The sequence below is a fragment of the Grammomys surdaster genome, unplaced genomic scaffold, assembly GCF_004785775.1.
Source record: "Grammomys surdaster isolate TR1022 unplaced genomic scaffold, NIH_TR_1.0 256, whole genome shotgun sequence".
Lineage (NCBI taxonomy): Eukaryota > Metazoa > Chordata > Mammalia > Rodentia > Muridae > Grammomys > Grammomys surdaster.
Genome location: NW_021604697.1, coordinates 175,534 through 200,910, shown reverse-complemented (window position 1 = coordinate 200,910; position 25,377 = coordinate 175,534). Strand labels below are relative to the sequence as shown.

General features: G+C 51.8%; 1 protein-coding gene across 1 annotated transcript; it reads right to left on the bottom strand.

Annotated features, from left to right (window-relative positions):
• Positions 1-285: 285 nt before the first annotated feature.
• Positions 286-19,592, bottom strand: Dchs1 (dachsous cadherin-related 1). The gene is made up of 20 exons (XM_028775561.1): positions 17,706-19,592; positions 12,586-12,774; positions 12,262-12,493; positions 11,895-12,131; positions 10,642-11,667; positions 10,249-10,442; positions 9,937-10,033; positions 9,677-9,834; positions 8,625-9,486; positions 8,293-8,532; positions 8,045-8,170; positions 7,313-7,522; positions 5,735-6,613; positions 5,503-5,616; positions 5,142-5,353; positions 4,899-5,053; positions 4,578-4,708; positions 4,211-4,494; positions 3,724-3,862; positions 286-3,370 (listed from the first exon to the last, which is right to left on the bottom strand). Exons 1-20 carry the CDS (start codon positions 19,482-19,484, stop codon positions 759-761), a joined length of 9,876 nt encoding a protein of 3,291 aa, XP_028631394.1. The 5' UTR covers positions 19,485-19,592; the 3' UTR covers positions 286-758.
• Between the last annotated feature and the right edge of the window lie 5,785 nt (positions 19,593-25,377).

The window sequence follows — 25,377 nt, the reverse complement described above, 5'->3', positions numbered from 1 at the left end:
ACCTGTTCTTAATAATCACCACACCTTATTCCAGACCCTCAGGCTTAGGACTCTAGACTGCTTCCAACTCAGTCTCTGCAGGAAACCACTGCAGGTCAAGTCCTGACCTCCTTAGAGGGAAAAGCTGCAGAGATCCCAAGGCTAGGCTTCCGAGCTCCCAGTGCCAACCCGACTCCCAATGTCCTGATGTGCACCCTCCCTCTGGGCCTCCTTGGCTACTGTGCCAGGTATCCACACTGTGATGCCAGTGACTTTTGGTTACCCTGACAGAACAGAGCCAGAGGCTGGATACAAACTGCAGTTTATTAAGGCTCCAGAGTGAGAATTGGCACTTGTTCTGGGCAGGGGCAGGGATGTCAGAAGAACCCGAAAGAGCTGGGCCCAAATAGGTTGGAGGGACCTCCCCCATACCCCTACCCCCCAATAAATAAAGTCTCAGCTCCATTGCAGGGTGCTGGTGCAGGGCAGGAAGTCTTGGCTGAAGAGAACCCAAGGCTGTTGCCTCATTCTTATTCCTCTCCACACTGGATCTGCCACAGGTCAGTGACCAACAGGCCCTCTGTGGTCCTAGTGCTGAAGGGACTGTGGAGAAATGTGGGACCTGTCCCAACTATAAGAGTTTGGGGTGGAGAGCTGGGGACTGGTGGTGGCCTCCCCATAGCCAGTCATGGTCTGAGGCTGCCCAGGGCAGGCTGAGAATGGGGCCTGCTTTGGGGACACTGGACGTGTCCCAGGTCGGGGCCCAGTCAGGGCCACAGCTAGATGCGCAGCTCTGTGTCATCAGGAGGCTCCAGGCCAGACTCTGTGCTGAGTGCTGAAGCTGAGGGGCCCTGGGCTACCCCGAATGGTGAGACAACGGGAGAGCGAGCAGCCAAAGGAGACAGTGAGGGTGAGAAGCTGGGGGACATGGCAGCCGAGGAGAGCGAGCCTTCATGGCTGATAGGGGAGCGGTGAGAGGCTGGTGGGAAGATGGCCCGGGCTGCAGCTGTGCTTGCAGGCTTTGGGGGAACAGACTTGGCTCCTGGGTGTGCCACAGCAGTGATGAGGGGTGGTGGGTCAATACGGGGAGCAGGAGGACATGGACGAGCTTCATCCTTGAGCCGAGCAATCTCTGTGAAGACACTGGCCAGAGGCTGGAACTGAGGGCACCAGCTCAACAGGTAGTCCCAGTTATAGCTGCCACGGAGCTCTTCCTCACCAGCCACAATGGCCGTCAGTGCTCCCGCAACACATGGCTTCCCATCTGCCGGGAAGCCATAGTCCCCAGTGGGTGCAGGGCTCAGGCCACAGCCCCCCAGGAAGGCTGTAGCAGTGGCTGGAGGCCCCTCCTCTCGGTACAGAGTGGCTCCTGCACCCGGCAGCAGCAACCCTGCCTTTCTGCCCTTGTACCAGGTGTCAGGGGCAGGAGGCTCACAAGACGTGTCACTCAATCCATCTGCATCCTGCTGGATGCCTGAGTCAGGGCCTCGGGCAGCCAAGGAGGAGGCCACACTGGCCACACGGGGAAACTCATTGATCATGCGGATCTCATCATCCTCTGCAGCCTCTGCTGAGCCTCGGCCACTTGAATGTGAAGGGTCCAGGGAGCCACCACGAGGGTAGGGACCTCCAGCTCCTGGCCCACCGTAGCTGGGGAGAGTCTGATGATACAGATGCTCAGAGGGTGGTGGACTGGGGGGTTCCCGGCCCAGTTTCTGTAAAGAGCTACTGGCTATGGGTGCTGTCTGTGACATCGGGCCAGGGGCTGCCTCAGCCTTGCGGCTTCGAGCCCGAACAAGGCCCAGGACCAGAGCTGCCAGAGCAAGCACCACTACAACTCCCAAAGAAGCTGCCACAGCCCCAACCAATAGCAAGTTGAGGTCAGGTGCCAGGCCTAGAGCAGTGTGGGTAATATCCACAGTCACAGGCACTGTGGCACTCCGGGATCCAGGCAGAGGCCCTCTTGCTACTACCTCCAGCCTTAACTCCCGAGGTGCTTCACGTCGGGTCCGGCCCCCACCCCCAGAGGTGGTTGTTCCACTTCCTGGTGCCCGACTGTCCACTCGTAAGTACAAAGCACCTGTTGTCTGGTTGATACCAAAATATGGGGAAGAGGTAGCCAGCGAATAGAGTACCAGACCATCGGCACCTCCATCCTCATCTGTGGCCTGCACATGGCCCAGGCTGTGGCCACGCTGGGCACCTTCTGGCACTTGGAAATGGAAAGATGGAGCCAGGAATACAGGGTCATATTCATCTTCTCCAGTAATCAGCACTGACACAGTGACAGAGGCTGAGAGATTCCCAGCATCAGCAGCACCCACTAGTAGCCGGAAGCTTCCTGTGTGCTCATAGTCAAAAGGCACCCGTGCCCGCAGTTCCCCTGTTGAGCTGTTCAGTGAAAATGCCTCACGACCCTCGGGCCCTGGCACTGCCTCCAACAGGCTATATCGGAGTCTACCAAAAGTCCCAGCATCCCCATCAATTGCATGTAGTGTGGTCACGAGAGTGCCTGGAGGCTGGTTCTCAGCAAGGCTAGTACTGAGCAGGCTCAGTGGGAAGGCTGGGCCATGGTCATTCACATCCTGGACCTCAACTGTCACTGGTACCAAAGCAAAGTGTGTTCCAGCAGGGTCAGCTGCCTGCACCACAAGCTGGTGTTGAGCCTGGGTTTCACAGTCCAGAGGACGGGCCAGTCTCAGAGCACCCGAGTTCCCATCCAGCTCAAAGAGGCCCAAAGGGTCACCTGAGCTAAGGGTAAAATGCACAAGGCCATGAGGTCCAGGGTCAGCATCAGAGGCCTCCACATGCAATAGCTCAGCTCCAACAGGCATGTCCTCAGGTACTGTCACACGGTAGGATGCTCGGGTAAAGACAGGTGGGTTGTCGTTGACATCCAGGACAGTGACAGTCACTGGCACGGCTGAACTGCGGGGTGGCTGTCCCCGATCAGCTGCAGCCACAGTTAAATTGTACTGTGTCAGGCTTTCAAAGTCTAGAGGCTCAAGCAACACTAGGCAGCCCAAAGCCTGGGGACCTGGCCCAACACCGTCCCCGACCTCAGCTAGACGGGGCTCCAGTTGGAAGACTCGGCCCCGGTTGCCACTGATGATGCTGTAGTCCACAGTAGCATGGGTGCGGCTCCCGTCAGCATCTGTGGCCTCCAAGGTGAGCAGGGTGGAACCAGGGGGCAAATCTTCAGACACAGCAACACGGTAGTGTGGGAGCGTGAAGCTTGGGGCATGGTCATTCTGGTCCTTCAGCTGCACATGCACCGTGGCCTGTGCTGTCCGGCCTGGAGCCCCATGGTCTCGTGCTTCCAGCACTACATCCACCACTCCCGGCCCCTCATGACCCAAGGCCATTGCTCCTACTGTTGTGAACAGAGTTCCTGACACGAGAAGGGGAGGGAAAGAAACAAGCATTCAATAATGTCACTGTGTCAACAAGAGCTATTCTCCAGGTATACGCAATGGCTTTGGGAGCCAGACTTGTAGGAACAGCCCATGTGCTGGGACAGCATGCAGTATCCTCAGGTATTCAAAGTTCAGGAAACAGCTTCTAGACACACAGTCAGGAGGGAGGTGTTTTTTTTTTTTTAAATAAAGATAGGATGGAGTGAATGCCCTTCCTGAGTCAGAGATCCAGAAATAATATCATGAAGTAACCAATTTTTAGGACTGAGCGCCAAGCATAAACCAATAGAGTCAAAGATAAAGGGATTAGATTATGGGAAAGACATACCATTGTTAGGGTCGACCCTGAAGCCCTCAGCAGGGGAAGCCAGATGGTAGGATATGTGACCGTTGGCACCCGAGTCTCTGTCAGTGGCAGAGACAGAGAGAATGGCGCTGCCAGGAGGGGTGTGCTCCAACATCATTACCTGAGGAGTAACAGAGAGTATTCACAGCCAGCTTCCCAGCTGTCATACTGTCCCCCGTAGCCTATGAGCTGGAGCTTGGCCCCATGAGCTGTGCTTGGTGTCCAGCTTAGAACCGTACTCCATAGCACTGGAGTAAGAACTGCCGGCCCTCTCCCTTCTCACCACTGGATGGAGGACTTGGATGCAGTTCCCAGAACCTGGAAAGCCAGCCTAACATGGGACACTCTCCACCCATTCCAAGATCAACCCTAACATCCAGCCCAGTCCAGCCACTTCTACCTCTGTCCTACTGCTCCAACAGGAAGAACCCCAGACCCAGGTATGGGGCCATCCAGACCGAGCTGGTACCTGGTAGAGGCTCTGTGAGAAGGTAGGTACATTGTCATTGACATCTTCCACAAGCACTGTGAGGTTGGCATGGCCCTCATGAGGCCCATCATGTGCCAGCAGCTGTAGGTGGTAGTGGTCACACTGCTCAAAGTCCAGGGGGCCCGTGAGGGAGACACGTCCTCCATACCGGCCAATACTGAAGGGATCCTGAGGCCCAGATGGGCTCAGCACATACCATAACACTGGTCCAGAGTCCACATCATTCCCAGTCACCTGTGCAATCTCTGAGCCCAATAGTGCATCTGCAAAACACAAGGGAAGGGTGACTGTAGAATTATCCTCACCACGAGAGCCCTTTGTACGTCTTGTTTCATTCAACCCTCACCTTCTGACACTTGGAGCTCCCAGGGCTGGGGGATGGTGGGACGATTGTCATTGGTATCGATGACCATCACTGTCAGGGTAGCTGAGCCCACCAGTGCTGGGCTTCCTCTGTCTGTGGCCATCAGTACCAGCCTAGACACAGAGCATAGTCAGGGAGCAGGGCCTAGAAATAGGAGTGAACCCTGGGAAGGGCAAGGAGGATTCAGGACAAAGCTTTGCATTGGAGGGATTCAAGGTGTGATCTGGAGAGTGAGAGAAACCCAAGACAGGGCTTGAATACATACAGACTTGGGGTCTTGGACCCACGGGTGCCAGGTCTCACCGTGTTTCAGCCCAGATTTCTCGGTCCAGGATGGCTGTGGTAGTGATAGTGCCCGTGGCAGGGTCTACATGGAACAAGCCCCGTGCTGGCTGGGATGCAGCCAGACTGTAGGAGATCTGTCCTCCAGAGCCTTGATCCAGGTCATCTGCTTCCACCTGGTGAGTGTAGAAGATTGCTGACCCTGGCTCGGCCACAAGCAAGACTGACCAGCCCTGTCCCTTATTTTCCCATCACACCCCGCACCTGCAACAGGGGCCCCTCCAAGGGTCGGGACTCTGGCAGGAAAGCCACATAGTGAGGCCGCAGGAAACGGGGAGCGTTGTCATTGGCATCTTGAAGGGTCAGGGTCAGCACCGAGAAAGCAAAGGCTCCTCCACTCTCCGCCTGTAGCACCAGCCGTAGCCGTGGGCTTGTCTCAAAGTCGAGCTCCTCTGCTGAGCGAACAGTGATGGCTCCTGTGGGAGATGGGCTGCATCAGTGAGAGCTCCTTTCCTTGTTCTGGAGCCTCTTTCTCGAAGGGCAACTCCTCCCACCAAGAAGTCCTCTGGCCCAGAGAACCTACTCCCCCAGGGGCCTTTCCCCTTCCTCTGTTCCTCTTCCTTACCTGTGCTGGGCTGGATGGAGAATATCCCTCTCTCATTCCCACTGAGAATGCTATAGGTAATTGGTCCATTTGAGCCTCCTGAGTGGACAGCCTTTGGGGAGGTAACTGGAGTCCCTGTAGGGAAGACAAGAGAGGAAATGTGGTCTTGGCTGGGCTATGGTCACTACATTGTCAATGATTAACCCCAGGCCTTTTAGGGGTTCAAATCTGACACATATAACCCAGGACCCACCTGGTGGTGCATTTTCACGGACCACAGCCTCATTACTAGCTCTGGGAAAGCGGGGTCCACGCTCAGGCTCTCCCTGTATTCCAACAATGACCACACCAGTGGCAGAGCGAGCTGGGCGGCCAAGGTCAGTCGCCACAATGAAGAGGACACGATCCTGAGGTCCAAGAGCCACGGGGGACCGAGCCACACGGATTTCACCAGTGTAAGAGTCCACAGTGGTGCCAGGTGGTGGTGTGCCTGCCAGCCGGTATAGAATGGAGGCATTGGCACCAGCATCTCGATCTTCAGCTCGAAGCGTGGCCAGAGCCAGGGTTGGTTTGTTGAGGCTAGGACCTGGGCGGGGTAGGCGGAGTCGCAGAGGACTGTTGGGGAAAGCAGGCGCATGATCATTGACATCACGCACTGTGATGGTGATTGGTACTGTAGTGCTCAGAGGCCCAGCAGCTGCACCATCCACTGCCGTCACAGAAAAGGCATAGCTGGCACAGTGTTCTCTGTCCAAGGCTGTAGCTGTGCTCAGTTCCCCAGAGGTAGGCTCCAGCAGGAAGGCTCCCGCTGTACCTTCTCCCAGGTAGTACATCACACGGCCATTGTCTCCATCATCCGGGTCATGAGCCTGCAGTTGCAGCAGTAGGGTCCCTACAGGTGCATCCTCAGGTACCTCCACAGAGTAAGAAGGCACAGGAAAGGCTGGCGCATGGTCATTGGCATCTAGCACTGTCACTGTCACAAGCAAGGTGGCACTGAGGGCTGGCTGGCCTCCATCTCTGGCCTCTATCTGCAGCTGGAATGCTGGCTCCACCTCCCGGTCTAGTGGCCTCATGGTGCCAAACTCCCCAGAAGTGAGATCTAGTGCAAAGGCTCCTGAAGGGTCCCCATCTGCAGAGAATATGAACACACAGACATGTACATGTTAGCTCATGGGTGGGGTGCTTTGTAGATAACAGCATGGAACAAGCGGTAGAAGGGACCTGGAAGAAAGGAAAAGAAACCCAAAGATAAAGAGAAACAGAAACATCAAAGGCAAAGAAAGACACTATAAACACACAGGGTGTGATCTTGGGGTCCCTGAGTCCCCCAGACCCTTTCAATATATATAATATAAGATCAAAGTGTTTTCCTAAAACATTATGTAGTTTTTTCATTCTCATTTCACAAATGTAAAGTGGGGCTTGTGGCTGCTGTGTGACGCTATTACTTGGTTGACCAAACAACACTGTTCAGCATTATGTTTGAAATCCTAACATTTCCCCACACCTATTCAGAAATTTGCAAGTGATAGCCTTAATCGTTCCTTCATGATATTTAATTTTTTTGCTAAGTTTAAATATGAAGCACAGTAAATATTGATCCAGAACATGTTACATAAGAACTCTTTAGGGGTCTCAAAACTTCAGAGTGTAGCTGGGCTAGTGATATAATCCCAGCTACTCTGGAGCCTGAAATTGGACTCACTCATGAGTTCAAGACCAGCCTGAGCAACAGTTGAGATGCCATCACAAACACAGAAAGTTTTAAGTCTCTGAGACCAAAAAAGTTTGAGGATAATTGACTGTGTGGTCACTGGACACCTCTCACCAAGGATGCGGTACTGTAGCTGTCCATTGGGTCCTCCATCTGGATCAGAGGCTCGTAGTGTGGTAAGGGTTTGGGGGTCCTGGCCTTCAGGCACTTCCAGGGAGAGGTGGGTGTTCCCAAAAGTTGGAGTATGGTCATTTTCATCTTCTACAGTCACTCGAACTGTGATGTGAGTTAAAAGGGGTGGCAAGCCCCTGTCCCGAGCATATACTGTAGAGAAACAAAACCAGCAAGATGTACCTTACCCTGTGCCATGGAGAAACCTTTACTACAGCGTTTACACATGTTCACCAGGTGCACATATAAAACAGAAATGTCTATCTCACAACATACCTTGGGGAACACACATGGACATACACAACATATGGCAGAAAATGTTCTTTCCTTTCTATGTCTTATGCTGACTACATGCAAGATACAGCTTTGGTTGGAGATGTGACAGGAAAGACAATAAATTAGGTATCAAAGCCTGCACTCAACTTTCAGCCCTGCTACTTCCAAATCCTGTTAATTTGAGCAAGTTACATAACCTCTCTGCTAGTATCAATATACTTCTCTGCTGAGTGGCTGCAGTATAATCTGAAGGTATAGAAGGCTTAGTGGTGACAGTATGCACTGGAAAACTAGTGTCCACAGGCTAGAAGTTAGTTCTTTTACCTTGACTCTCCCAAAATGTAACAGGAGCTGTGTTGTATACAAAGCCTCTAGCTTTTGGCGGTCCTGTCAGCATACCTGTCAAATTGATCTCCTCCTGTTCCTCCCTGTCCAAAGCCTTCAAAGTCGTAAGAACTCCAGTGTTTGGGTCCAGAGAGAAGCTCTCACCAGAGACACCCCCATAAGTCACTTGTCCATTGGCCCCTGAGGAGAGGCAGCATGGAGGACGATCAGAGGATAAGTGTACTTTTTATTCCCTCACTCCATCCCTCTCACAATTCCCTCCCAACTCCATCCCTCCCAAAATTCATTCCCACAGGACTTACCAAGGTCAGGGTCTGTTGCCTTCAGAGTGAGCAGAGAAGTGCCAGGCGGACTGTTCTCACGAAGGATGACGTTGTACTCCTGCTGAGGGAAAGCGGGTGCCTCATCGTTGACGTCAACAACACTGACAGTCAGGAGCTGAGTGGATGAACGTGGCGGGGAGCCATGGTCCAAGGCCACCACTGTCAGTATGTGCTCAGCTCGCTGTTCACGGTCCAAAGGCCGCACCACGGACAGCGCTCCTAGGCAGCAGTAAAGTGGTTGGTAGCCAGCTTCAGCTTTACCTTACACTTCAGCACCCTCCACGCCTCCCCATCCCGGGCCCTACTCTTACCAGTGGTCGCATGTAGCCTGAAGTGGCCGTCCCCTCCAGCCGCAAGGCGATAGGACACGCGGGCAGCCTCCCCGAGGTCTGGATCCCGAGCTACCACGTGCAGCGCCGCGGGCCCAGGCGGCTGATCTTCCGGGAGGCGCACCCGTGATGGGGAGGCGAAGACCGGGGCGTTGTCATTTTCATCCGTGACAAAGACGCGTGCCGAAACGCGCGCTGCCCTGCGGCGGCTGGCGTTGGCTGGCCGGTCGGTGGCTTCCACGAGCAGCAATAGAGCGGGTGTGGTCTCCCGATCCAGACCACGAGGAGCGCTGAGCGCTCCGGTGCGCGCGTCCAAGCGCAGGGCGGGCACCGGGGGCTCCTGCCTCAGCAGGCGGTATCGAACGTCACTGTTGGGACCTGGACCATCCGCGTCTGTTGCACGGAAAGTGTACAGCGTGGCGCCGGGGTCGGGGTTCTCAGGTAGCGCCAGTGCCAGGGGGTCGCGCGCAAAAGCGGGCGCGTGCTCGTTCTCGTCCTGTATACGCACCTGCACTCTCAACAGCCGCGCCCCTGCGCCTCCCGGCCCCTCGGCGCGCACCGTGAGCGCGCGCCAGGCCGGCCCAGCCTCGAAGTCCAAGGGACGCGCCAAGTACAGGCGACCTGAGGCTGAGTCCAGCGCGAAGGTGCCCTCGGGGTCGGCGCCACCAACCAGAGTATAGGTGAGTACGCCCACACTAGCTGGCTCCTGCGGGGCCACCGAACCCAACAGGGATCCAGGTCGAAGCCCCTCGGCCGCTGTAACCGTCAGTACTACAGGCACTGTTGCCGCTGAGTCAGCTTCTATGAGATCTGGTGACTCCACCATTCGAGTTGAGGGAAGCACCTATTGCATACCAGAGTAGGGAAACTGAATCAGAAGGATCCGTGTAAAAGCGTGTCTGTGCTGGATTTTTGGGTAGTAGGGAAGGGTGGTCAGGGTGGACTGACAAACAGTCGAAGGATCTCAAGAATATGGATCTATAGGAGGGGACCCCGAGGGCCAGACCAGGGGACTCTAGGACAAGCAGTCATACCTGCACGAGCAGTTGGAGGCTGGCACTTCGAGGGGGGCTGCCCTGATCATGAGCGCTAAGAGTTAGCACATAGTGAGGCCTCTCAGCTCTAACCAGGGATGCTGCAGTGTGCAGCTCCCCAGTGTGAGGATGTAGAGAGAAGAGCTCAGAGCCAGGACCTGGGGACAGGCAGAGAGGGAAGATGAGGTTTTGGCAGCCAGAGCAAGGCAGGCCATGAGAGCTCTGATCACTCCCAGGCTCCCTCCTTCCTGCCTCCATACCAGTTAGGGTGTACAGGATGGTTCCGTTCTCCCCCTCATCTGGATCTTTGGCCTGCAAGGTTGTCACCAGTGTTCCTGGAGGCACTCTGTCTGGTACCTGTGGGAACACAACTCGCCTACAGTTGTCTTCTTCCAATGCTTAAAATAACCCAGAATTGGCTTTCATCATACATAGGTACAACATTTTTTTTCTTTTTGTCTTATATCTGTTCCAGGAGGTGGTCTCTCTTACCTATCCTCTCGGCTTAATGGGGAAACCCCTCCCCATCTCTCTTACACTACTTCAGAACATGGTCCTGGTGCTTTACATACCTGTATAGGGAGGCCCCCACCAGCAGCCCCTGAAGCCTGCAGGAAGGTAGGACTGTTGTCATTAAGGTCGAGCACCGCGACATGCACAGTGCCTGTGGCACTACGAGGTGGACTACCCCCGTCCTGCACTTGCACCAGGAGTTGGAAGCTGCTCTGCTGCTCTCGGTCCAGGGTTTGGAGTGTAGTCACCTCTCCTGGAAGTGAAGATGGAGATTGTGATGGGATGTTTAAGGATGCAGAGCCTGGGAACTCGCTATGACTAGGAAATGTGGGCAAGTACCGAGGCTACACTCCAGGCTGAACCTGATCCTTATAGCCAACATCTGGGCTAGGGACCCAGTCTGGATATTTGCCAGTCTGAAGATGAGGCTGTGAGGTGTTCTAAGTGCTTACCAGTCTGGGGGTGGATGCGGAAGGCCTTGCTGTCTTCTGAAAGCTGTTGAAGGCTGTAGGTCAGACGCCCATTAGGACCTGAGTCTCTGTCAGTGGCAAACACTCGGCCTACACTGGTCCCTGAGGGTTGATTCTCTGCCACAGCCAGAAAGGTGGGCTCTTCAGACAAGCGGGGACTGTGGTCATTTTGGTTGAGGATAATGACCCTCACTGTGGCTGTGCCTGTCTGTTGCCCCAGTTCAGCTTTGGAACCAGATACAGCCATCACCTTCAATGTGTATAACTCCTGGGACTCACGGTCTAATGCTGCCCGTACCCATAGCCACCCACTCTGTGACTCCAGGCCAAAGGGGTTACTGGCTCCATCTGCTGCAAGGTGGTAAGTGACAGGGCTCCCATCTGGTGCCTGGGCCTGTACTTGCAAGATCTGAGTTCCTGTGGTAGTGCCCGAGGGCAAGTCTACACGGTAGGTAGGGCTGTCAAATCGTGGAGCCAGCCCATGGGTTCCCAAATCCTGTATCACCACACGAAGTCGAAAGTGGCTGGTGCGAGGTGGGGAGCCTCCATCCCGGGCCTCCACCTCCAACTCATGAGCTGGTCCCCCAGGAGGCCCCAGAGGTCCCATGAGCCGGACATGGCCTGTGGTAGGGTCCACAGTGAACAATCCATCACCCCCAGCAAGTAGACTAAAGGCGACTCTACTGTTAGCTCCTGAGTCAGGGTCCAGAGCGCGCAGGGTATAGACGAGAGTCCCTGGAGCAGTGTTTTGTGGCAGCATTACAGTGTCTTCAGGTGCAGGGAAGGCAGGAGGGTTATCATTCACATCATCCAGCAGCACACGAATCCGAGCCACAGCAAAAGCTGGAGGGAGTCCACTGCCTGCTCGAACTTCTAGCTCCAGGACAGGTCCCAGAAGCTCCCGGTCCAGTGGGCGAAGTGTTTTTAATAGCCCTGAGGGTGAATCTAGGGAGAAGAGCCCTCGGGGGTCCCCACCTGATAGGGTGAGGGTCACAGGCCCTAAGCGACCTAGAAAGAAAGAGAGAAACATTAGGAAAGAGGTAGGGGTCACCTACTAATCCCAAGAAGAGCGGGTCCCACATTTGCGCTTCACAGAGTATTCAGAAAGGGGCAGGTGTTGGCAGGAAAACTGGTGGCATTAAGGTGGTATTTGTGTGCCATTCTGTTTCGTATTAGAGATCCCTGGGGTATGCTGTTCTAGGGTCACTCTGAGATGGTACTGGGATATCTGATACCTGGTGGGTTGTGTGCCTGGACTATTCCCACACTGGTGCCTGGTGCCACATCCTCTGGCACTGAAAAAACATACTGTAGTTGCTCAAATATAGGTGGTGTGGGGGTTCCAGGTACAATGCTGATGTTGACTCGGGCAATGGGTTCTGCTTGCAGACCACCTCCATCTTGAGCCCCGATCTCCAGCTGCACCACAGAATTAGCCCGTCTGACTAAGGGCCAGGCTACTGTCAACAGCCCTGGAGAAGGAAGAGAAGCAAAACTAGATAAAGGAAGGAATAGGGGAAGGTCTTGGAAAGAGGAGGCAATTATTGAGGTAGGTGGGGAGAGGATGCTGGCAGCAGGTCCTCGTGATAGGAGGATCCTCACCTGAGTGGGCATCCAATGCAAAGAGTGGGGGACTATTGCCAGCCAGGATGTGGTAGGAGAGTCGCCCATGGGGCCCCTGGTCAGGATCATGGGCATGCACCCTCAGCACAGCTGTGCCCGGGGTACTCTGAGCACTCAGACTGGCAGCATACTCCCGTGGATAAAACTGAGGTGGGTTGTCATTCTCGTCTGCCACAAACACCTTCACGTACACCATGGACTTGAGGCCTCCCTGGTGGGACATGGATCCATCAGTCAGTAGGCCTTGCCTAACTTTAGTGAGAACTCTACTCCTATCTCTTTGGCCAAGGTCTGTTTACTTACCCCATCGATAGCTGTCACAGTGAAGTCAAAGCTTGAAGGTCCCTGGTCACGGTCCAGGGTCCGAGTGGTACACACATCACCACTGTGGGCATCAATTCGGAATGGGGGAGATCCAGAAGCTCCAAGCCCAGCACCCAAGGAATAGGAGAGGAGACCAAATGGGCCACTGTCAGCATCTGTGGCTGTTACCTGGGGAGAGGCTGAGGTAAGTGATGCCCCCTCTTGCTGGTCAGAAAGCAAGGGCTAAATGGAGACGCACAGAGGACTAGAACCTGAACCAAAACCGAACCCCAAGCCAGATCCCACCACTTAGGTTCCTGGGAGGCTCTGGTTACAATTGTTTTTTGTTAAACAGCAAATAAGACCCTGCCAAGGCTGAACCTTGGAAACAGCTCTTTACTGTGGCTGTGGGCCCAGATATCCCAGGCGACAGACTTTCTTCTGCATGAATCCCTGTGGGCAGCAGCACAGCTGCAGTCATCAATGGATAACCTTATTTGATGTGTGTTTGAAGGCACTTTACTATATAGTGTTGATTCATTAGCATTGCCTTCCCAGACACAATACGGTAAAGACGCAGCCATGGTGCACTTAGATACTATACCTCATGTCTGACCAAAGCTCATCTAAACATGCATTTTATTCTAGAAAGTATATTACAGCCTTCCACTGCACTAAGTAAAACACCACTGTTCTACTTGGGGACTGTTTTGAATTACAAAATCACCAGTAAAAAGTGCAATCGTGTAACAAAAAGTGTCACTGAAATAGAACTCAAGTTCACTTGACCACAGGATGAGAAATGTCACCTGCCTCAGCCTCAAGCTAGGAACCTACATATTAGGCGACTTGTCTCTACACAGCTGGGGTGACAAATACATTTTACAGATAGTTATGAATCTGCATATAATGAGGACCAAGTACAAAGCCGAGTGCCAAGGGCAGCAGCCCCTAACTCCGGAGGATCACAGGAAACTCTGCTAGCCTCTTCAACCGTCCTGTCCTACTCAGCAGAGAATTGGTTGATAAACAGTTACTAAGATCGATATTTTAAGTCTAATCTTGTGTGCAGAGAGTGTTTTTAAATAGTAGGTGCTCCTTTGTTATCCCTCTTTAAAAATTTCTTTATTTTATATATGTGAGTAAATGTTGCTCTCTTTAGAGACACCAGAAGAGGGAATTGGATCCCATTACAGATGATTGTGAGTCTGATCTTTACAGAGAGTGTTCATTACACTGTTGAATCCCATCACTACAGGGTCTGCTCTGTGATTTCTGGATGTGGCTCATGCACTTTAGTCTAGGTACACTGTACATGTTCTGTGCATATCTGTACATTGAATAGGCATTGGATCACCCTGCTTTGTAACAAAACTTTCTTTCACGCTAAGTTTTACACATCGGGTGCACACTAGGCTCTCCGTAGTGGGCTAGCTGGTGGCTGACTGCTGCAGGCAGTGACAAAGTGTTCTTTGTGGGCAGAGTGACCTCAGGGTCATGATATGTTGCAGGAGGAAGCTGCAGAGTTCCCTTTCTCAGCCAGAAAATGTGCTCAGAAAGAAAACTGGCCAAGGATTTCTGATTGTTGCCCAGGCCCTTGACAGAAATGATCTGTGGCATTGTTTATCCTCCTGAGAGACATTAAGACCCTGCCATGGCTGAACCCTGGAAACAGCTCCTGCTCCAGCTCCTTCCAGTGGCTCTGGGCCCGGATATCCCAGGAGACGGACTTCCCCCTTACGGACTTCCCCCTTGCATCCGTCCCCACAGGCAGTAGCACAGCTGCAGTTACCTTCAGGAGCTGTCAAACACCTCGCCCCCTGACTCTGTTGCAGGAAGAAAGCAATAAACAGCAATGTGTGTGTGTGTGTGTGTGTGTGTGTGTGTGTGTGTGTGTGTGTAAGTTGTCAGGAAGTGACCCCCAAAAGGCTCAGGGGCCACTGACTGGAAATGACCAAGGCAAAGTAAATTTCCTGAACCCATGCTCAGAGGTTTCTCGGTAAATGCGGACTGTTTTCAGGGGGTTCTCATCTCTGTCTCCCACGCTCCCATGCTGTTAGAAGCCTCAGTGCTTCTCCTCCTATCTGCACTTGACCCCTGGCTCTCATCAGAAGCATTATTTCAAGGACAAAAGAGAGACCCTTTTCTATGAACCTTCTACCAGACTCTAAATTTACTGTATGATCCCAACCTGACACCCTTCCTTTGTGCGCCTCCTGTTTTGATCTCTTGCTACTATAATAATCCACTTCTCCTCCTACTGGCTACCCCCCCTCCCGCAATGGGCCCTTCTCCACTTACTGTACTCTGCCTGCTCTTGTTCATCCTGTTCCCTGGCTTTCCTTGGCCTTTTTTTCATCCCACAGGCCTCTTTCACTTTCCCAGCCTCAGGAACTCTCTCTAATAAGCTCTAAGCTTAGGGGACCATTCCCCTAGGCTGAAAACTTGTACATCCAGATGCCTGTTCAACATCTCCACCTGGATGTCCCACAGTGACCTTAAATCTAAACTGTCCAGCACTAAACCCATGATCCTTTCAAACCTGCTGACTCTTCCATCCACTTACTGAAGCCAGAAGTTAGTTCTTCCTTTCCCCTTGTCTGGAATATCAATCAGCCTGGGATCCAATAAGTCTTCATTATCACCCCTATATTGAGTGTGTCTCTCCCTCTGAGCCATCCCTCCCTTGGACTATTCTGATTCCCTTCTTACAGATGTCTGACCCTCCAACCCATACTTCTGACATTTTAGGCTAGGTTTTTCTCTCCCCACCCCTCCCCCTTATTTAACGCTGGATGCTACTGTGTGCATTACATCATGGTTAACAGCATCCTGGGCCTCTACCTACTGGATCCTGGGAGCATCTCATCACTTCTAACAATGCAAAATGTCTAACTATTGCTAAATATCTCCTCTGGAACATAAAACGGCCCCCAGCTGTAAACCACTAGCCTATACTGGCAACCAGCTGAGAGATGAATCTGATCATAGTCCTCCTGTACTAAAAAAACAAAACAACAACAACAACAAAAAAAAAACTTCAGGGCTGGAGAAATGGCTCTGTGATTAAGAGCGCTGGATGTTCCAAAGGCCCTGGGTTCAATTCCCAGCATCCAAACGGCAGCTCACAACCGTCTGTAACTCCAGCTCTAGTGCATTCAACACCCTCACACAGATGTCTATGCAGTAAAAACACCAATTATTTCACATAAAATAATAAATAATAAATAAATGGCTTCAATGTGTTACAGTTTCTGTGGCTTGCTGCGGCTCTAACTGGCTCTCCTGTACAGTCTCACCCTCTCATCTCACATCTCAAGTTCCAGCAGTACTGAACTACTCGGAACCCCTTAAACAAGTCAGGTTCCTTCACTCCTCTGTATGTGTCACCTAGCCTGGGACCTTTCACCTGTCTGATTGTCCCATGAACTCTCTTTTACTCTTAAGGTCTCAATTCAAAAGTCCCTGTGCTTTGGGAAAACTTTCATACTGCCTATCACCTCATTATGGAAGTTTTCTTATTGCAATAAGCTATTCCTTTGCAAAATAAGGCTTATTTCAATTTGGGTTTATTCATTACTACATTCTGTATCCCTAATGCAGTGACTGGCATATGTGACAGATGTTTAATAAATGTACATTGCATAAATCAACTGTTAAGACTTTGTAGCAGTTATGAACTCCCAGTGGTCATTTTTATCTTTCCTTCATTGTTTCTAACAGCAAAAACCCTAGGAAACCACCTGGAGAGTTACTCTTGTGCTTCAGGAACTAGCTGGGAGAGGAAAAGTTTGGAAGCAATAATCCACTGGTCCTGGCCAAGAGAGTGCACACATGTGAGAGTGGGTGGTGGAGCCAGACAGTAGAAGCAGGCAAATATCCAGAATCTGGCCAGAAGGCAAGAGATCAGCCAGACCCAGGCACTAGCCTAGAAGTCTGGGCCAGCAGGCAGCCCCCCGAGAAGATGCTCTGGTCTCTAATGAGACCTTCCTGCCCTCAGTTTCCTCTATTGCAGCTATATTTCATGGGGTCAACAGAGCCATCTTTCCAAAAGTCAGGCTGGCCTTCCTACATTTTTTAAGAAAAGCCAAAGCCTGCGATCTAGACTGTTAACTATTTTGCCTTCTCTCCCAGCAACTCCTTTTCATCTATATAACTGAGACCAGCCCGAACAACGTAGTCTTAACATCATGCTATTTATCCAACAGCTTTCTGTTGGCTAAGTGTCTCTGTCTGCATTTAGCAAAGCATCATTACTACTTCTGGGCTTCCAAAGCACTTCATGCATCACCTTCTACAGTGCTAGTTAATGCTGTATCTCCCCATCCAGACCAAGTCCTGCCCGAGAACGGGAATATCTCTTTCTCCTGTTCTCAGCTCTGAGCACACTGCTGGGCTTACAGTGCTGAGGAGTGTTTTATCACTCACACAGCGATCCCCTCACCCTTAAAGCCAGTTAGCTACTTTAAAACGAAAAGCAAACAAATAATCTAATCATGCCCTTCCTGACTCAAAGTTCAAAGACCTCCTTTATTTTCCATGTAAAGTCCTAACACATGGTAGCCAACGATTTCTGCAGTATGGCCTCACACTGCGTCCTTAGGTTCATGTTCTTCCCTTCTCTTTCCTAGTCCCTTTTAAGGCCCTCCCTCTCTACACACTAAGATCTTACTAGATTGTTCTTATCGTTGTCCTTGAATACATGTGTCCCATCAAGGCTCTCGTCCAAGGGAAGGGATAGAGGTTTCTCCCAGCAGAGCATAACACTGGACTAGGCATAGAGTGCTCTGTAAATGCTGGTCTATCCCTTGTGAAACAGGAGCCACAAACTCCATCTCTGCAGTTTAGTTTGCAGAGTGTTTCTTTTGTTTTCTGACACTGCATGACACTTTTCTTCCATATCCTATCAAGATTACTGCCAAGATTTCTGGTCCCAACTCTTGCACCCTACCCACATCTTCTTATTAACTACCTACACAGCCATTGGAGCTCACAGAACAGAACCAAACCCTTCGGCTTAAGTCACTGTCAACACTTGCAAAGCTAGGCTGCTGCCCTGGGGTCCTCTGTGACCCTCAGACCCACTGTTGCCCACAGTGCTGTGGGCAGGGCCTACCCACCTGCAGGAAACAGGTTCCAGGCTGGGTACCTTCGGGAAGTGAGGCATTGTAGAAAGTCCTCTGGAACTGGGGCTCATTGTCATTCACGTCTTGTAAGGCCACACTAACAGTGGCAGAGGAGACTAAAGGGGGCAGGCCCCCGTCTGTGGCCACCACAATAAGCTGTGGCTGAGGTTCTAGTTCATAGTCCAGTGTGGCAGCTGTGGTGATGATGCCTGAGGTGGGATCAATGGCGAACCAGTGAGTGTGAGTGCCAGGAGCCAGACTGTAGGTGACCTGACCGTTGGTGCCTTGGTCAGGATCCCGGGCAGTCACCCGTACCACGAAGCTGCCAGGCAATGCAACTTCAGGCAGAGGCTCAGGTCGGTAGAGCTGGCGGTCAAAAGCAGGTGCGTTGTCATTGACATCGGTGACATGTAATACAAAGGCAGCTTCAGCCCGAAGTGGGGGTGAGCCTGAGTCCGTGGCTGTGACTCGCAAGTTATAGACATCCCTCTCCTCCCGATCCAGCCTTCGAGCCACACACACCAGATAGATGACACTGTCTTGGGTGCTCAGGGCAAAGTGGCCCTCTCCACCCTCCAGGGACACATTGACGTGGGCAAAGTCACCATCATCTGGATCTGACACAGAGATTCGAGCAACAAGTTGTCCAGGTGGGGCAGCCTCAGACACTCGGGGCGAGCCATCAGCACTCAGGAAGATGACAGTCATGGACGGCTGATTGTCATTGGCATCTCGCACATGCACTGTCACAAAAGCTGAACCCAGCTCTGGGTGAGCCCCACCATCCCGTGCCTGCACCACCAGTTCATGAACTCGCCTTTGTTCAAAATCCAGTGGGCGCTCCAGCCTCAGAAACCCTGTGTGAGCATCAATGGAGAAGGGTCCATCACCTTCACTCTGTCTCCTGTTGATCTCATAAGTCACAGCCCCATTGGCACCGGCATCAGAGTCAGATGCAAACACCTGCAAGACGGGACTTCCAGGGGCCAGACTCTCAGACACCACAGCATGGTATCGGCTTTGATTGAAAGTTGGAGCGTGGTCATTGATATCCAGAAGTGTCACATCCAGCAGGGCCTGGGCTCTCCGGGCGGGTGAGCCACCATCATAGGCCTCGAGCTGTAACATGTAGTGTGAGCGGTTCTCCCGGTCCAGTTCCCCAGCAATTACCAGTTCAGGCACTGGAGCTCCACCAGGACCAGGACGTGTCTCCAGCTGAAAGGTCTCTCCAGCCCCATCACCAGATAGTGCATACCCTTGGGTTCCTAGGCGGCCGGCATCTGCATCACGAGCAGGCTCCAGTGGGTAGCGTGTACCAAGAGCTGTATGCTCAGGTATCTGCAGGGCAGCCCGAGCCTGAGGGAAAGCTGGTGCGTGGTCATTGATATCAGCTACTCTCACTGTAACTTCCACAGTGGCACCATCAGGAGTGACTGCAGTGAAGCGGTAACGGTCTCTCCGCTCACGGTCCAGGACACGAGCTGTACGGACCACCCCACTGTGCTCATCAATAGCGAGGTCTGTGCCTACGCCACTGCCCTCCTGGGCAGAGATGAAGTACATGGGAGGAGGTGCTGTGCCTGGTGGAAGCCCTGCACTGATGTCTCCAATCAGCGTGCCTGCTGGTTGTTCCTCATCTATCTGTAGATCCAGGCTCCCAGCCTGACCCCAAGTTCCTGGCACTGTAGCCCCCAACAGCACCAGCAATGGTAACAGAGTCCTGAGGCCCTTCATGCCAGGGCAGGAGAGTCCAACAGTCAGCTCCTTCTGCATGGCAGGGCCGGTCCAGCTGAAGCTCCAGCTCCGCACCAGACTCCTAGCCCAGCTTGATTTCAGGGTTTGGATCGGATCCAACTTGGGCTTTAGCTGCAGTTCAGGCTCCCTGACCTAAGAGAAAAGCAGAAGGAAAAGGTCATTATAAGGGGAGAATTAAGAGGCCAGAGAGACTGAGAATTTGACCACGCCAAATCTCAGACATGCACAGGAACAGCAGGGGCCCAAGCGGCAGAGCATCCATTTCTATCCCTCCCTGGAAATCTGTACTCCAGGATTACCCCGAGTTTCCTCCAGTCTGCCCCCACCCCCGGCAAAGCCTGAACTTCTTCATCTCTAAACAGATTATTCCATCTCCTATTTTTCAGGACTAAATGCCTACAAACTTTCCTTTTCTATTTCTAAACTTAAAACAGCTGACCTTTGCTTACGTTTTTCTTTGCACTGAGGACTAATGCTCCCTCCCTCTCTAGCCTCCATAGCCGTGTATGTGGTAACCACGCTTGAAATGTCAATCCTCTAGGGCTTCTACCAGTATTTAAATATCCAGTGTTCCATAGCCCCACTTCACTCTCTAATCTACAAGAGCTTAGTGCCAACTGCAAACAACGAATAAAGGGAATGGCTCCTGGTTTCATGAAGCTTATAACCAGGAGCTGAACAGTTAGTTACAAATCCGATAGGGGTATGAGGAAGTCTTGGAAGCACGAGAGGATGGAAGGGACTTCACATAGTCATGGAGAGCTGTTCTGAGGAAGTAACATGCAAGTCCAAGAGCCAAACAATCAATAGGTATTAGCTACACAATGGTGGGCAGAAGAATTCTGGAAGAGAGAACAGAATTTGGAAGACCTTAATGTCCACACTAGAAGAAGGGCTGAGAATGTCTTTGGGTAGCTGGGAAGTATCGCCAGTGAGGTGTTACATTGGTGCCGAGTGTACACAGAGAGCAGGGCCTCACACACAGCACAGTGAAGATAGGACAGGAAGGAGTGTAGGTATGGCAGTGTTTCCATGCTAACTTGGATGAGGGTCAGTAAGCAGTAAAAACGAAGAGTGATGGGTAAGTGTGTGGGCGGGGACTAGGGTAGAATCATCAGAGTCTGATGACTGCTTAAAGGCAGGCTGCAGATGAAAGGACGCAGATATCAAGGATGATGGGCAAATTCCTGGTGGAAAACCAACTGGACAAAGCATCCTTAGGTGTCAGACACAGAAATAAAATCAGTGAGGGGAGGTGCCTCTGGGAACCCTCCAAGGAGATGAGGGTTTCAAACATGACTAGAGTTCAAGGAGAAGGAGGCTTATGGGTCCCGAGCAAGAGCTGAATGGTGACAAGGTGGAGCAGAAGCTGACGGGAGGCAGCTGCAGGAGAGAATGGGGACAGTTCCAAGTTACGCCTCCCTGTAAGGCTGCTTCACTTGCCCTTTGTGTCACCTCCCTCCCTCCACAGAGGGGCCCCCTTCTCTGTGACATCTCTCCCACTGAGCTGGTAATCGCTTCCTCTTACTGGATCATTCTGCACCGCTGACCATGAATCCTGAAACCCACTCCTGTGGGCTTTACCACCATCTCTGTCCACACTTTTCTCTGTTCGCTCCCGGCCCCGCCCAGACTCCTTCACAAGCTCTTCTCCTCTGTCCAGTCCTTTCAGGACTCTGTGCTAGGCCATCTTATGCCATCCTCATAGTCTGACTGGCAGCCTTTCCCACTCCTATGCTTTTGATTCAACCATATCAATCATTTTTATGTCTAATCTATTTGTCAGTGATCTCTCAATCCCCAGTTCTGGGGGCACTAGCCATCACCTCGATCTGATTTTTTATCTCTCTTTTCTTTCCTGTGAACAGCAACACCATCCATTCATCCATGCCTCAAAGCCAGAAATCTAGAAGCTCTCTTTGGGAGTTTTTTGTTTGTTTGTTGTTTGGTTGGTTGTTTTTGCCTTTCTTCAATCTTAATTTCTACTTTGCTATTAAAGCCTGGCCACGTCACCCAGGCACATCTCAGATCTAGCCTTTTACATAGATACCATCTTAAGCTGAAGCACTGCCAGCTCGCCTTTCTATTTCTGCAACGGCCCCTTTCTGATCTCCCTGCTTCTGACCTGGACCCTTTTTTGCTCCATTGTCACGTCACCAGAGAGATCCGTATGCTTGCCTAACCAGTCTGTAGAGGGTTCTCACTGATTCCTGACAGCAGGAAACTGCTGCCCCTCTACCTCAGAAGGCACACATATGCACAGACACACACATATGCACAGACACATACACATGCACAGACACACATAAACACAGACACACACATATGTATACACACATATGCACAGGCACATACATATGCACAGACACACACACACATGCACAGGCACATACATATGCACAGACACATATGCACAGACACACATATGCACAGGCTTGAGGCTTAAGTTTCAGGGGTGTCTTGCGCTAGGCATGACTCTGACCCACACCATAAAGTCCACTTTTCATTAGTGTCTTCGCGGCCTGAGCTCTGCCAGTGTCTCCATGCTCGCTGCTTGTCGTTTCTCCCACCATAGTTCGAATTCCCAAACTTTATGTTAATATGCTCCTCGAGTCTTTCTTGCTTTATAAGTGGTATCCTCTCATCCTAAGATACCTCCCAAAAATCTTATCCATGGGGCTGTTATTAAAAATTCAAGATCCAGTTTAAACTTTGTGTGGATTTTTTCTCTGGCATACCCCACCCCTGCCCCCATGCAACAGTGTACTCTGTTAGGCTTCTAGTACAGCCAATACACTGCTCAGCAGTCCTGATGTGTTCACGTCCTGCACTGGACTGGAGGCTCCTGAAGGCTAGACAGGTCTTGTCTCTGTTTTTTTTTTTTCAGGATTTAGTAGAGGCAGATCATGAGCAGGCAATCAGCGCTGAAGGAGTGGTTAGGGTTTCATGTTCCACATCACCCCCTCCACCACCCCACACAGGCACACTCAGAGAAATGTCTACAGGTATGTGAACTGAGATGACATACATGAACATGTGAACCCACGACCCTGGAGTTCTGACCTATGGCTAAGGAAGTGTGTCCTCTAGTCTATGGATTTTGCTTTTTTCCTGGACTTCCTAGTCCCTGAAGGTAGGTGTGTTTGTGGCCTTAACTTACACTTGCAAGTCTCATCTCTCCCATGTTCACAAAGCAATAAAAAGCAAGGGTTGAGTAAGGAGCCTGGAGAGATAGGTCAATGTGTAAACGTACTTGCAGGACAAGCCCTGCACAAGCATGAGAAACAGTTCAGATTTCAGAACCCACACACGAAACCCTTGAGAATCTATACACGTGCCTCTAAGTCCTGTGCTGTGGGGAACAGAGAGAAGAGGAGCAATAGGGCTTGCTGGCCACCAACCTGGCTCCAGGTCCAGTGAGAGATCCTGTCTCAAAAGAACAAGAAGAATGATAGCGCATACATACATACATACATACATACATACATACATACATACATGTGCCTGCACACACACGTGTGCATATACCACACATTCATACACACATTATTTTTAAAGAGCAAGACCTCGAATCCAGTCTCACTGTTAATCTGTGAAATGGTTGGATCTAAGCGCAGAGACTGGCAAAGGGTTAAGGGCTGGCTCTCTTCATCAGTCACTGGAGAGAAAGCGGTAAGTAGATCTTGGCGAGAGAAGATCATGCACAATGAGTTCCATGTTCTTATCGCACTCTGCATTGCAATGATTTGTCTTTCTATCCAACTTGTACAAGAGGCTGAAGATTGTCTTACTCACATTCATATGATCATAATACATGATCAACACATTTTCTAAATGATAGGATGAGTCAATAGTAGGAGACAAAAGTTCGCATGAAGTAGACTTGCAGGGGTAGGATCCAGGCCCAGGTGGATCCCCTGCGTAAAAATAGCCCCTTCTTCCAAATTACAGACGTCTACAGCCTCTTCTTACCTAACATAGACCTCTCACCACTGCAGACTCCCCCAGGGCACTCTCAACTCTGAATACACAAAGGCTCACACAGAGCACAGGCCTCCACACACTCTAGCACACTCAGAGCACTGAGAGACAGGCTCACACAGAGCTTTTCATAGCCAGGCTGCTCACGTGTAAGAGACACATTCAACGTGCAGTTTTACACAAAGATTTACTTTAACACACAACCAGGTTACATATAGATACCCCTCGTCACATGTGTTCAGAAACCCATTTTTATTCGAACTGGTATATTAATTCAGGCATATATAACTCACATGCACAGAGAAAGCCACTTTTCCATGGATCTCACACACAGAGACACATACATATTATCAGCAAACACACAAGCACACTCACACACGTACCATTCCCTGCCCAGGCAAACCCACTGTCTACTTCACGCGGACTGACGCAGCAGGCACGCGCGCACACACTTGCAGACCCACCCACACGCAGGCATGCTCTCACACATGCTGCCGGGGCACTCGTGGTCAGCTCTGCGGCTGCAGCTGTGACCTCCAGGTCCCTAGGGCCTCTGTCTGGACTATGCCTCATCACTTCCTGCTCCACAGCTTCCAGTTCCAAACTCGAACTCCAGACTCTCTCCGGAGACCGTCTCATCCTCTCTCCAGCCTCTTCTGGAGCACCATGCCTCCCATCTGTCCAGTGCTTCTCACTGCCTCTTCCCTAACACACGCTCCTCCTGTTTCTCCTTTCTTTCCTCTTCAGGTCTGTCCTATCCATTTTGCCTCTGTCACCAGTCTGTCCTCCCTCCTGTCTAGCTCTGTCACATCTCTTCTTCCACCCAGTGCTGCCTCACCACATGCCCTCACTTTGTCCTCAGTCCTGTTACTTGGTCCTGACTCCATCCCGCTCTCCCCCTCTAGCCCCACATCTGGGCCTCTGGAACCACAGCTGGTTCTCATTAAGAGGGGGAGGGGCAAGACTGTTCATTGGGGCCTGAAACGTGATGTCAATTCCCCTCTCGCTAACAGAACCCCCCCTTCTGTCCCCAGCTTGTGTGTCTACAGGGCCTGGGAGCAAGCAGAAACATGGGAGAGAAAAGAAAGGTGGGCTGTGGGGAGGACTAGAGGGACCACAAGGGAAGGAAGAATCTCCCCAGGAGGAAGTATAGGAGTGGCTCAGAGGTACAGAAGGGGAAGCATGCTAGGGGAGCTGGCACTGCCTAGGCCTCCTCCCTCAACTTCCTGTCCCAGGGCCAGCGATGGGCAGGACCAGAAAGACAACAGTGATGAGGAGGGGGGCTATAAACGGCAGCTGAGCTAGAAGTGGAAGAACAAGAGAGCAGCCTCAGAAAGCAGAGGGAGATGTGGATCCAGGCTAGGCATAAAGAAAGGAGGAGGAGCGGTGAGAGTTCTGCTGGGAGGACGGAGGAAGCAAGCCCATCAGAGAGCAAGTACTAGCAGAGGAAGGAGGGAGTGGAAGCAGGAACAGTCAGACCAGGGGGCTGCTAGGGAGGGAGCAGAACCCACAACTGGAGAAGGGACGGGGAGAGAGGTGGTGGGAGAAGGCTGTTAGAGTAGCTTTCTGAACATCCACAAGACAACCTCACCCCCTCATCCCAAGCAGTGGCCAGGGCACTGCCAAGGCCTGGCTCTGTCCTACCAAGCATGTGTTTCCAAGAGGCACTCCAGGGAGAGGCTGAGGAAAGGAGAGAAAAGCAGAAGAGGGTCTGTTTCTGAGCTTTCACTGTGCGCTGGGCCCCGTGCCAGGCAGTTCACAGACAGTATCTCATTTAATCATCATAACAACCCAGCGAGGAAGGAATCCCAGCTTCCAGTTTCCAGTGAGGAAATGGAGGCTCAGAGCAAAACAATCTTCCTGAGTTAATGTCTCCCTAATCTGATGTCAGGACTATGCCCACTCCATGATGCCTGTAACTTAGAGAAGA